Raw genomic sequence first — 14,210 nt, forward strand, 5'->3', positions numbered from 1 at the left:
ATCAAATGTAGGGTCTGGAAATATTACAACTTTACTCGGCCAAGGACTGCCTTCTTAGCTCACTCCGTAAACACAACAATTGAGCAAATATAATGCTGGAAGCTAAAATAGGCTTGGACTAAATAAGGCAATATTGGTTAGATCAAATAAACTCTTTCCACACATTTAAACAGATTTAAATTTGATGGGATACATTTTTTTTCAAAATTGTTTTATAATTTGAGGCCGCCTAAAATGTGGAGGAAGTATGTATGAGTGATAGGTTCTGTAATAATAGTCAATAGCTAATGCAACAATATTATCTTGTATTCAATATTAATGCATAACATCAAATTTTAGCTCCTCTTTCCCTTGAAAAATAGGCTAGGAGCCTCAAGGGCTACGTTAAAACCTGAAAAAAATTAGTATGTTTTTTTTAAAGAATTCAAAATAAAAATCGATTTTAATATCGAATTCAGTGGAGAAAAAATTGTAAAGAATTTAAATTAAAAAAACATTTAATTTCAACAAAAAATTAACAATTAAAAAGCTGTTTCATTTACATTTTCAAAAAAAAGTGGATACATAGATATTTTCGATACCATCCATTTTTCATCGAATTTCAGTATAATCCTTTAAACAATTATTTATGAACTCTTATTGAAAAACAAACAAAAACAAAAAAAAAAAAAAAATAAAATAAAAATTTGGAAAGGCACGGATTTTAAAGAAATTTAGAAAAATGAGAATTAAAATATTAAGAATATTTTTAATTTCCACTAAAAAATTAAAAAATTCTTAAATTTTCACTTTTTAATGGAAAAAATTTGTTTTAATTGAAAACAAACATTTTCCAAATATAAAAAAATGTAAAAATATTTTTATTCAAAAACAATAATTTCTAACAAATATTTTCAATCGATGAAAATTACCATATGTAACAATCTTGTTTTAAAATAAAAATATTGTTAATATTGGTTCTCATTAAAAAAAGAAAATTTCAATTTAAGAGCAATGAATTCTTACAATATTTCCAAACAACACTAACTTACTTAGTTAACATTTTTATTCCAAAGTAAAAATATTACGTTGGAATAACTTTTTTGATACCTTTTTTAAAATCAAGTCCATACTGTACTCCATTTGAAATGCTACAGTGAAAGTTAAATATTTATAACTTTTTATATTTATTTGTTAATGTCTTGTCTATTATTATTTTTTTCACAAAAATAAATTTTTTGGAAATCGATTAATAACTCATTTTTTTAACATTTACAAAAAATTGCTTAGTGTTTTCAATGTGTTAACATTTATTGGTTTTTCTATTTCTCTTCAATACTTTTATGGGACTCAATTAAAACATTGTTTTTATTTTCAATTTTTAGGTTTTTATTTTTTTTTTCAAAATTCTTGTTTAGTAACAATTAATATTAAAAAAGGAAACTTAAAGAAAAAAAAACTTTTGTAAAAATATATATTAAAAAAAATAATATAGTACTAAAAAAAAAAGAATACTTAATACTATAACGTCTTCTGGGTTTGTTTGCTGCTTTGTTTGTTTGTAGGGTTTTTCTTTTTTTCTATAACTACATAATTAAAATTTAACATTAAAATAATAAATTAGTTTGTTTTACGACTATTACTTAAAAACGAATAAAAAAAACGTAATAAATATACAACTATACAGCTTAAATACAATACAATTCAAAATAAACATTGTTAAATTTTTTTTATCATTTTTACAAAGGTGTTTTAATATGACTGTTGTTTTTTTCTTTAAACAAAATGTAAATTTAAAAACAGTGTAAATATATATATTTTTAAAAATATATATTTTAAACAACAGTTATAATTGACTTCAAATAATTTTATGGGATTTATACAAAAAATAAAATTAAAAAGTGGGTTGTGGGAAATCAAATTCAACCAACTATTTTCATATTTCCAACCCATTTCGTTTTCCATTTCATTGTTCTATCATAGCAAATAAAAATTAAAACTTAACAATTTCGAGTGTTATTTTTTCATAAAATATTTTGTTCGAAAAATATTAAACTTAAAAGAAAATATATTCTTCTTTTTAAATTTATAGTCTTGAGATTCAGGGATTTTAAGGTTATTGTTTTTTTTTATTCCTCTCCTTATACTTTTGCGAATTTTCCACTCTTTCTTTTAAGAACTCACGCCACCATTGTCTGCATGTTCGAGAACTGTATACGATTCATTGATATCACTGGTGCCGCTCAGCTGTAAATCACCGGTGGAATGTGCCGCTGGGGGATGAGATTTGTGGGTGGGCGATTGATTTGGTGTGGAGGCGGTACTTTTGGGTTTGCGAAACCAATTGCCAAGACGCCGCCTACCCAGCGATCCCGTCTGTGTTTCATTATTTGCAGTCGACTCCAAACGATGTGAAGACTTTTTGGGTAAGGTATCACTGTATTTAAAAGATTTGGCTGGTGATTCGGGTACTGAACTTTCGCCCGATGTATTGGTGTTGTTGCCATTATTCAAGTTAGCCTCATAAAGAAACTCTTTGAGTTTTTGTTGTTCATTTTCGGCTCCCTCATAGTCTGATTGATCATCGGAACAATCTCTTTCCTCAAAGGCATAATCGAAATTCATCATTTCCGAAATGTACAAAGACTTGCCACTGAATTGTCTTTCCAAGGCCAGGGTATTTAAAAATCTATGTTTACGATTGGCCGAACGGAAGCTGAAATCAAACCATTTCCCCCTGGATTCACAATAAATGCGCAACGAATTTTTAATGGTGTGACCGAACATTTTACCATCCCTTACATTGACCACACGACAACGATCGAGGAAAATACGTCCCTTGTAAATGAAATTGGAACGTTTAATAATATCCCTTTTACAGTAGACTAGCTGATTGTCGAACAGAAACAATGTACAGCTACTGTTCCAGAGATTTTGTTTTTGGCGTGTTGCATCGATTTGTACAAAGAATCGGGTGCTGTGCAAATGCAAGGGTGGACCTTTGAAATTTTGAAAACTCGCCTGATGACGGGCAATGGTTTCACTGTGGCGTTTGCCTTCGTTCACAGCTTCGGTTATGGATTTCATTGCCTCCAGGGCCATATCGATGGTTTCTGTCGTATCTGGGATATCCAATTGGCTAACATCGATTTGTTCGAATTCCTGTAGGCTAAATGGTGTGGGTTCTGAGCCTTTGGCCGATGTTTTCATAATTTCAGCCAAATGCAGGGGGTAGCGGCAGATACGTTGCACCGGGGCCAACAAGTGGGCGGATAAGGGTAATTCGGCCAGATTTTCTGATTCGCGACAACTAAAAAAACGAAAAAAGAAATATATTTCAACAATTTGTTCAATTTGCAGTTGCTTTCTTTTGACTTACTTATCTAATATGGTGCGAGCATCCTTAACCCTTTCATACGATTCCAATTCAATCAAGGCCCTGGGATATGAGTTGCAATATGTTGAATAACATAAAAATCCTTTGTGCTGTAATTAAAAAAAGATGATTTGTTAGGTTTTTGTTATAAAATATTGGAGAAAATTTTAAAACTTACCATTTTCAAAAATATCTTGCCAACTTGATTTTGTTCAATGCCCTTGCGCAAGGCCTCCAAAAATCGCCTTTGAAACTTATATATAGCTGTTATGTTGGAGAAAATCAAGCGTATGCTGTTTGGTGAGAAGATATCAATGCGTTTGCTCATGGCGGGCAGATAACTGCAAATAAAAAATTAGAAGATAAGAAAAAAATAAATAAATACGAAATTATTATTTTTTTAACTGGGCATAGTTTTTTTTTACCCTACACCATATGAAACTTATGTAACTTATGACCTATCCAAATTGGTTATAAGTAAAAATCCCTAAATGAGGATCCGAAATATCAAATTACATTTTTCAAAGAATTGTAAAACCTTTTTTGACTTCACGTAAATTGACCTTTCCAACCCACTTAAAATAAACATGTTCATACATATTAGATATTTCCCTATAAGGAATGCTGCTGATATCAAAGGTATCCTAAAAGTATGCAACAAAATTTAAATACTCTAAAAACATAAGATTATAGCTCAACTTAAATATGAAAATTTCGCCAATTGGTAAAAATTAACAAAAATTACGAAATGTTGATTCATAGTATGCAGAATTTGCTCTCAATAGCAGGCAACAATTTTTTGGTTTTGAAAAATTTGCAAAATCTAAGTTTTGAATTCAGATTAATTGATCCTTGTCATCCACCACAAAGTAAACATCAACATATATTAGATATTTTTCCTTCGAGGAAGTAGAATCAAGTTAAAGAGCAAATATCATAGATATCCTAGAAGTATGTAACGAAATTTAAATTTTATAAAAAAATACAAAATAAAAACTACCCTTCAAAATTGTAAATTTTCGTGTTAAAAAAAGACTCAATAAATTTGAATTGAATTGCTATTGATAAAAATAAATTAGAATTACGCAAAGCTGATGCAAAGCACGTAGTATATGATCCCAAAAGTATGCTACAGTTTTTGTGTAAAATCGAAAAAGACAACTTTTTAGACGTTAGAACCACTCCAGCCACCAAAAAACAGACTTTCGAATGAATCTAAGCCTTTTCTAGAGACTGTGATAACTGTTTAACCCTACCTATAACTTAACGAACCAAAAATTTCAGAACTAACAATTTTATAGGTGCCCAGAGACGTACGGTAAGTTTTGAAATTGTTGGAATCTGCTCGAGATGTTGGTGAGTATTTAAAACAATGTGTATTGCAATGATAGAAAAATAAATTCAATGGAGGAATTAATCCTGAATCTTTTAAAAAGTTTTAATTTTAAGTAGGCCTATTCTTAATATTATTTAAAAAGTCTTAGGTCTTCAAAATGTGTCCACAAACACAGCCTACTTTGGAAACTTTGTTGTCTATTTGAATAATACAAAAAATATCGAATTCTAAACAGCAAATACTGGAAATTTTCAGGTAAATATTTAAGGAGAAGGTGTTAAGAAGGTGTGCCAATCATTTTCATTTCTCCCATACAGATGTCTTTTCAAAAGCCCACCCTTAAGCAAAACAGTATTTCAACTTACCCCTCGCAGATAGCTTGCAACAGCTTAACATAATTAACTTCGGTATCCAATAATTCCTTGACAGCACTACGGCGTAATATTTCAGTACTACCCATTATGACATTAAGGCTTTGTGAGGTTGATAACACCGTTTGGCCATTGGCTGTTAGGGTGGTAGTTGTGGTTGATGATGCATCACGTTGCTGCTGCTGCTGCTGTTCATCCTGATCCATTGTCCTTTCGCTGCTTTGCTGCTCCAACAACAATGCTGTGGATGGCGGCGATGATGTTTCAATAACAATGGTTGTGACATTGTGCTTATCGATAATTGTGGTATTACAATTATCCTCTGAACTGGTATTAACGGGTGTACACGGAGCACTCGATGATGTATTCAACAACATTTGATTATCAACGCCCACAGCAGGTACTACCGAGGATGATGTGGTGGTGGTAGTCTGCTGCACTATGGTGGACGATGAAAGTTCATTAATTTGCATGTGGTTAATGTGCTGGTCCTTGTGCCGTTGCTCCTCGTCGGCTAGATGACGCAAAAAGAATGCATCTGTTTCCGGTGAGTGTATAACGCGTACAAACTCTTTGGGAAACCAGCCCAATTCCGGATCGAGAATTTCCTCCACTAAACTGGCATCCTCTTTTTTAATGCGTCCAAACCACCAGGGGCCGATTTCTTTGCGCAAAATCTCAATTAGGGTACCCTTTTCCAAGCCCAACTCTTGCGGTCCGGCAGCGGTGAAATTGTACAGAACTTCAGCGTAGATGGGATAGTAGCAGGAGGGGGCTAAAGTGGGAAAGAGAGAAAAATGTGATTATTTTTTGAACTTTAACCTTTAACGGGGTTTTTGCTTACCTTCTTCGTGTGAGGTAACACTATCACTGTCGCTGTCATCTAAATCATTACGTGTCATGCCACATGACTCTAGGCCATTGGGTTGACTCAAAGACCTGGTGGGCAACGATTCGGGTGCCTCCCGTTCACCATTAATGTCCATTCGTTTGAGCATTTTGGCTTTGTTCAGAACCTCGGAGACACTTTGATCGGTCATTGAAGTTACTTTGGCGGAATTTGTGCGGCGTACTTGTCGAAATCGGAGGGAATTCTAAAACGAAAAGGAAGCAATTTATATTAATTTTTAATGTATTTAAATTATAATTATAATAATTATGATAATTCAAATGTTACAGATTTCTAACAAATGTTTAGTTAAAAAAAAAATATTATTAAAAAAAATCTGGAAACATTTCTAAATTATCTAGAACATCAAACCACAACAAAAATTTGAGAGGTATTTCTTTATTCATTATTTTTTGGATTAGAAATTTTTTTCCTCTCTCTCTACCACTTCGCCTAAAATTAGGCAACATTTTAAAATTCTATTTAAGAGAGAGAAAATCACTTGAATTTAAAAATAATCGTTGGTCTCTCTATTCCCTAACCAGTACCTAAAAGTATGCAACAATGTTTTTAATTTTTTTAAAGTTTGGAAAAAATGTTGTAAGACAAAGGTGCTTTTGAATTGTTAATAAAGAGTACCCACTGCCACCAACTAGAAATACAAAAAGTACAAAAATTATCTGAATCCTATATTTTTCTATCGTTAAACCTCCTTCTGACATAAACACCAATAAGTATGCAACGGTTATTTTTTAAAATTGTATTTCTAAAAAAAATCGCTTAAATAGCAAAACACCTTTCTATCCCTTACTAGTGCCTAAAATTATGCAGCAATTTTTGAAGTTTTTTTTTAGATTTTTAGCAAAATATTTAAAAATTTGATAAAAACCCACTTTGTTCTCTAAAACAAATACAAAATTTACATAAAATTCTTTTACACTTCCCTCGCAAGTGCCTATAAGTATGAAAGGATTTTCAATTAATTTTTTTGGGTTTCTGTTTAAAATAAAATTCTCAACGTGCCATAATCCTCTACTGGAAATACTAATTACAGTGATATATGAGCAACCGTAAGTCTTCTATTTTTGGAGTAAGGTACAGAAAATTTTGTGAAAGAATATCGGGGAAGCCCTCTTATAGATTTCAAAGTTTTAGCAAAATATTTAAATAGTTGATAAAAATCCACTTTGTTCTCTAAAACAAATACAAAATTTACATAAAATTCTTTTACACTTCCCTCGCAAGTGCCTATAAGTATGCAACCATTTTCAAATTAATTTTTTGGGTTTCTGTTTAAAAAAAAATTCTCAAAAAGATAATGAATACACCGTGCAATAATCCTCTACTGGAAATACTAATTAAAGTGATATATGAGCAACCGTAAGTCTTCTATCTTTGAAGTAAGGCACAGAAAATTTTGTGAAAGAAAATCGGGGAAGCCCTCTTATAGTTTTCAAAGTTATTGCATACTTTAAGGCTACACGGTTACTTCAACTCTTACATATTGTTTTAGTTTTATGTCCCTCAAAGAGTGCACCACAAATTTTACGAAAAATTTCTTATCACTCACCATTGCCTACTTTTAGGCTGCAACAATTATCCACTACTAAATCATATTCGAAAAGTATGCAACATATTTTATGTGAAAACTTACCAATCCCTCTGATTTACGTCCATTTGACATTAATGTAACGCCATTACTCGTATTCAGTGAACCATTCATCATCAAACAGCCGCCACTGCCACCATTGGCCGCCAAGGCTCGGGCAAATTGCTCATCATTTTCCAGTTCAATTTGTATGCCAGAATCACCGCTGTTACATTTATCACGGCGATTATATTTCGTCTTGCGTCGCTCCTTCGACGAACGCCATACCAAAGGACCAAATCTGTATTTATTACTCGTCGAATCGGTGACATCCGTTGACATTTCAGTATCGGGCATTAGAAATGTGCCACTGGCAGATGTTGTTGTTGTCATTGTTGCTGTTGTTGTATTGCAACAATTGTTGTCACCGCCACTTGGGTTTTGGGAGGAGGAGGAAGATGACGCTGCCGCTGAAGTTCCGCCGTGTGTTGCCGCTTGATTGGACGACTGCTGCTGCTGCTGCTGATGTTGATGCTTATTGAAGTTGGTTAATGTACGTTTGAATTTCTGTAAAACTCCAACATTCTGGGTGGCCACCACCGGCGCGGATGTTGCAACATTATTTGTCGTATTCGCCCGACAACAATCTTCTTGACTAGCTGTTTGGGTGGTGGCATTATTCGTATACGATGAACTGCTCGATGGTACTCTTTGGCAATGATCTCCCATATCGGTGAGAGATGGACTGGAAACGGCACGCATTTGTTGAGACTGCAAGACGAAGAAGACGAAGAAAATAGAAAATGAAAATCTTAGTTTGGTGATTGAATTGCATTGCATTGCAAGTTGGAAAATAAATTATGATAGCCAGTGCTATTTTCGTACTTTGCCTTGGTAGATAAAAAAAAAAATAATTGGATTTTTTAGTATTACTTTTTGGCCATTGATAAATGGGTTTCAGTTTTTTCCAGTTTGTTGGTTTAGGTTTTGCAATTTGCCTGTGCTTGCTGACAGAAAATTGATTCATTATTGTGGGTTTTTTTCATTTAGAGATATAATTTTTTTTAATTTGCAACGGAAATGTTGAAAGGAAATCAATCATGTTGCTAAGAAAAGAAATTACTTGAATATTTAAATAAAAATAAATATTAGTGCAAATTTTTAGAGCTAAATACATATTGTGCGTATAGGAGGCAAATAAAATGTATAAAATATAAATCAATTTTGCCAAGAATTTATAAATATTACTTGAATATATAAGTATATATATTCAAGTATATCCTAATAGTATGCAACAATATTTCATTTTATGTACACGTTTGTATTTAGTACTATTTTAATCAAGAAATATGCAGTAATACTTTATCTATGATTGCTGCAATTGTTCTGAAAATATCTAAGTAATATTGTTAAAATCGCCAAAAAGTATGCATCAACTCTTGTTTTTGGTATTTGTTAATAATAGCGGGCACTACTCAAAGAGTGGAGCAACGTGAGAAATTGCTCCACTCTGTGAGGAGTCCTAGAATTATTAATAAACTAAATATTGTTTAGAAGCAATCTGAAGTATACTAACAAAAGCGCCTAAAAGTAGTTCCCAATGTTTGCTTTGGAATTTTTAATGGTTTATTTCAACAGGAATTAAGAATTAATAACATGAGAGGTTAATACTAGAAATGTTTCTAACAAAGTTTTTTAAAATTTAATTGATTCGTGAAATAAAAATCCATAAAATATGCATCTTCTTACAATTTTATGGGTAAATAAAAAAATCATTGGCAGGAAGAGAGACTGTAGTGTAGTGTAGAGATGATATGAAGTTTTAAAACGATTTTTATTCAGATTTTTTTTAAGAAAAATCAATTCAAAGCATTTTGCCTAAATATATGCAACATTATTTAATAATTTATAGTTAACATGAAATCTATGAATTTAATGTTAAGAAATACAGGATGAGATTAAAAAACTGCAACCAAATTCAGACTGCTGTCATTTCTAAGCCACTCGTCCAACAGCTGTTAAAATTATTCCAGTGACAGCTCATTATATTGTTTACAAGCGTACAAAAGCATTTTGGTGAGAATTTTCCAGAAAAAAGTTATTCGTGATGGAATTCAAGCGTGATAGTGTGATTAAGTTATATTTGGCTAGAGAACCACAAGTGGCTACCGTTAGAGCACTCCAGCATTTAAATGTGAATAAATTCTTTGCGTCTCGTTACCGTGATACTGGTAGCGTAGCCCGACGTTAAGGAAGTGGACGCAAGAAAACAGCAACATCAGCAGAAATGATTCGAAAAGTAAAGAAGCGACTTGATCGAAACCCGCGACGCAGTGGCCGAAAAATTGCTCGTGCGCTGAACATATCGCAATATTCCATTCGGCAAATATTGAAAAATGAGATCGGGGTAAAGGGATTGAATTTCCTAAAAGTTCAAGAACTTACACCGCAACAGAAAGAAAATAAACTCAAAAGTGCTAAAGAGTTGCTTCGCTTGGCCGAAAGTGGTGTTCTGCCGAATTTGGTTTTCTCCGATGAGAAAACATTCGCTGTCCAGCAGTTTGTATACAAACAAAATGATCGTGTTTACTTTCCAAAGAGGTCAGCTGAAAATGTCCACCTTCCGTTGGCCACCAGAACTCAAGCGCAGGCCATGGTGATGGTGTGGGCCGCCATAACAACCGATGGTCGCTCTCCATTCGTATTAATCGAGCGTGGAATCAGAATAAATGCCGAATGTTATCGCGAAAATAATTTGGAGGGTTTGTTAAAGCCTTGGGCAAGCAAACATTTTGGCCGAAGACCTTGGACATTCCAACAGGACTCAGCACCATCGCACTCAGCACGCGCCAACCAAGAATGGTTACAAAATGAGGTTCTTCATTTCCTTCACTTCCAGCGCACAATGGCCACCAAAATCTCCGGATACCATACCGTTGAACTATTGTGTCTGGAGAATTTTGAAATGCAAGGTTGGCACTAAAAAATACCAAAGTGGCGATCACCTTAAGCGCTTCGACGGAAATCGGTCAAAATACCGCAGAGCAACATTCGGGCAACGTGTGAGGTTTCATTGTCCGTTTGAAGGCCATCGTTCGTGCCAAAGGTGATCAATTCGAACAATTCTAAACTTATTCTAAAATTTGATGAAATTTTCGACATTTTTTGCTTTCATTCAATGAAATTAAAAAAAAGATGTAAAAATTAAAGCGTTTGACTTTGTTGCATTTTTTAGTCCACCTTGTATATATTATTTAAAAATTAATTATTAGAAAAAATTAGTCATATTTTCAGGTTCCTAAAAATATGCTTTGAAAAAAATTCTTAGTATGTGTGCTAAAATAAGTAAGCACTTTACAATTTCTGTTGAAACCCAAATTTAAGTATATTTCACGAAAAAGATAATCTTTAACATCCTACAAATATGCACCACTTATTAAAACATTTATTATATAATAAATAATTAGAACAGACTAGAGAAGAATTATTTTTTATTTTGAACTTATTTTGAAATTTCCTAAAAATATACTTTTCAAATGAAATTTTCAAATGTTGACTTATTTTGAAATTTTCTAAAAGTATGTTTTTTAAATGAAAATTTCTTAGCTATATTGTGCGACAAAATATATTAGAACTTTATTCTATCTATTGAAAATTAATAAAAAATATGTTATGAAAAGTAACTCCCCAATATCCAAATTTATTGACCTAAAAATACACAACACTTATTAAAATATTGTTTTATTTATATTTATCAATTGTAAATTGTTTGAGACAAAAATCAAAATGTCCTAATAATTTTATTCACATGTATAACGATCGAGGCAAACAAATCTCTAGACCCCTAAAAGAATGCAATACAAAGTGAAACAATTGCGATAGCCTCTGTTTTAATGGTTTAACCATCTAAATTATTTTCTTCCCATTTCATAATGCCATAAATTATAGTTTATAATTTAAAAATTATCAATGTCAATTAAATCTCCCCTGTAAAAAATAATTTCAGCTTTAATCAGAAATAAATCTAGACCAATTAAGAGCGATTAAATATTTTTAATATTAAAAACATTTTTTATTTTCACAACAAATAATTAAAATGGGTTATCGGGTTATTTTAAAAAAGTGACGAATTATTCCTCTTTTGTGGTTGAATGTGTTACTTTTGATTTTGATATGAATCATAAATCTGAAAATAACCGCCAGACAACTACCTTAGTAAACGTGCCTTATGGCAACTTCTTGAAAATGTATTTGCACCCATAGTATCATACAGTTAAAGAAGCGAACTCTCAATACTAATTACCTCATATATATTTAATCTTATCTAAAGAATACACAAGAATCTTGTGATAAATAGCCAAAGGAATGCCAAACCAAAGGGGACAAGCAACAACAAAAAATGCCGCCGAGATAATTTTCAACAAATGAAAACCCCCAAACAAAAAAAATTCTTTCAAATCATAAATAAACAAAAAAAAATTACTGCTAATATTACAACATTTCTTACATCATCATCATGGGAGAGGGAAAGAGAAAAGACGAAAGTAATTTTCAAAAATTGAGAAAATTACCCAACTTATTTGAAAAAAAAAAAAAAAATTACCAACCATGTTCTGTTTTGTAGCCATTGGATCGCGATGTCGCCGATCATAGCAATCATTGGCAATAAACCAATTGATGGATTTCTTCCAATAGGTATCCGATGAAACGGGTCTGGTATCGAAATCCCAAAATCTAACCAGACCATAGGTATCCATGAGCACAGGTATTATTGTTTTCTTCATTGTTGTTTTTTGTTTTTTTATTATTTTTTGTATTTTATTTTAATAACTGTCGTTCGTTTAACATATCAATTAAATATTCGTTTGATATTTTCCAACACTTCCTTGATTTGCTTGTCAGATTCACATAATATTTACTTTCAAACCACACAAAAATCACATTTAGTTTAGAAAATTAAACATTATTTAAATGTTAGAAAATCGTTTGGTTTCGTTTCGTTTTCAATACAACAGGTGTTGTCACCGTAAGCAACGATAGCTATTAACTGATTTTACCTGAGAATATGAAATATGCCGATAACCAAACGACAAGAACCTCAAACGACGAGACTCTTTTACATGCTTGCATTTCTAGACATATGTTGAGAATTCAATAATAATAAAAAAAAAAAACACAAACAATAATAACAAAAAACAAACAAACACATTGAGACAAAGTTGGCTACATCACCCTGCCTTCTTTCTGTCCGCCCATATGGCAGAGGCAGCACCCCGGTTCAATAAAAACAAAAAGAACAGCACAGCAAAAAAATTGTGTGATTAACTCATATCACTTTCAATTGAGAATATTTTTTCTTTGCACAATATATGGTGCGGGTTCAAACAACAGCAACAACAAAACTATTGGTTATTGTCTAAGGCAAGATACTACAACAGGTATGACGTATTTTTTTTTTAAATAAATCATATACCAAAAAACGAGGAAGGTATGGGAAGATGGTTGAAAGGGAGATGCAATTTTTAAATAAATAGTCTTAAATTTTGCATAATTTAGGAAGAGGGCACCAAATTTTTAAGTTTTTACAAAACTTCTTGGGGAATTGAAGATTTTTTTTTAATTTTTTGGATTTTTTTTTTGTGACATGGAAGATTATTGTGGTCGAATTATGGCACACTTCCAGTTATGATTTAAAAAGTAGTGCATATTTTCAGGCTTGTAACAATTATTTTCTAAGAGAAAAACGGTGTGAATTTAGGAAATGCTGGGTTAAAAAATAAATTTCCCGCCACTAGGGTTTACATCTTTGCTATACAAACAAATAAAAAAACACAAAAATAAAAACAAAAATTAAAATAAAAAAATACAAAAATTAAAAAATACAATTTTCGACTGAAAAATGCCAAAACTTTTATGCAAATTTTCTTCCTATTCGCCTTGAAAACACAATATACGGAAGGGAACTCTGGAAATAAACATTTTTCCATACAGGACCGAATGAAAACAAAATTTTCGGCGTAAAATGGTGCATACTTTTGGGCAAAACATAATAAAGAAATATATCTTTGTTTCAGGCTCAAGTGTTGCAGCCGACTTTAAGCATGCTTGGAACCCTAATCAAAAAATCCTAACAAAGCTAGGGGAATTTTTAGAAACTAAGGATTTTCTGCACTCGCTCCGAATGGACGGTAAACGCGGGAATGGGAACAAAAGTCCCCTGCATCACTACTCAGATTCGTGTTAATTAAAAAAAGGAAAAAGACCTGGACATGCATGACCAAGTTTCTGTTACAGGCCGGAGAATAATGTAGCTGAAATCATCAAAATGCCGAATATTTGGAGGTATCATAATGGGGGATCTATACAATGATGTGGACCTGCATAGACAATTTTTAGTGACATGCTGCAGTACCCATTTCGAACTTTTATTACGAAATTTGAAACGATTGCGTTGAACAATGTCGCTAAAATCATAAAAATATCGAATATAGGGAGAGACATTTTAATGGGGGCTATACCTAAACGTCGACCTATATAGCCCATTTTCAATAATAAAAGTCCTGCAGACCAAACACACATTTGAGTAAAATTTTATCAACTTATTTCAATTCGTTCGGAGGCTAGAGTGATTTTCACAGACGGATGGACGGACATCTCTGAATTCATAGAAC

General features: G+C 32.3%; 1 protein-coding gene across 4 annotated transcripts in view; it reads right to left on the reverse strand.

Moving 5' to 3' along the window:
- Nucleotides 1–971: 971 nt before the first annotated feature.
- LOC131800713 (serine-rich adhesin for platelets-like) overlaps nt 972–14,210 on the reverse strand; it is a 355,165-nt gene continuing 341,926 nt past the window's right edge. The window contains exons 1-7 of one of the 4 annotated variants that reach the window (XM_059118393.1): nt 12,147–12,568; nt 7,606–8,310; nt 5,907–6,156; nt 5,057–5,837; nt 3,534–3,696; nt 3,359–3,465; nt 976–3,289 (exon numbers count right to left, since the gene is read on the reverse strand). In XM_059118393.1, the coding sequence (XP_058974376.1) occupies nt 2,152–3,289; nt 3,359–3,465; nt 3,534–3,696; nt 5,057–5,837; nt 5,907–6,156; nt 7,606–8,310; nt 12,147–12,323 (3,321 nt within the window). In that variant the 5' untranslated portion in view covers nt 12,324–12,568 and the 3' untranslated portion in view covers nt 976–2,151. Of the gene's footprint in view, nt 3,290–3,358; nt 3,466–3,533; nt 3,697–5,056; nt 5,838–5,906; nt 6,157–7,605; nt 8,311–12,146; nt 12,569–14,210 lie in introns of those variants that run through there. The other 3 variants (XM_059118392.1, XM_059118390.1, XM_059118391.1) reach the window with 3 other exon arrangements.

The sequence above is a fragment of the Musca domestica genome, unplaced genomic scaffold, assembly GCF_030504385.1.
Source record: "Musca domestica strain aabys unplaced genomic scaffold, Musca_domestica.polishedcontigs.V.1.1 124, whole genome shotgun sequence".
Lineage (NCBI taxonomy): Eukaryota > Metazoa > Arthropoda > Insecta > Diptera > Muscidae > Musca > Musca domestica.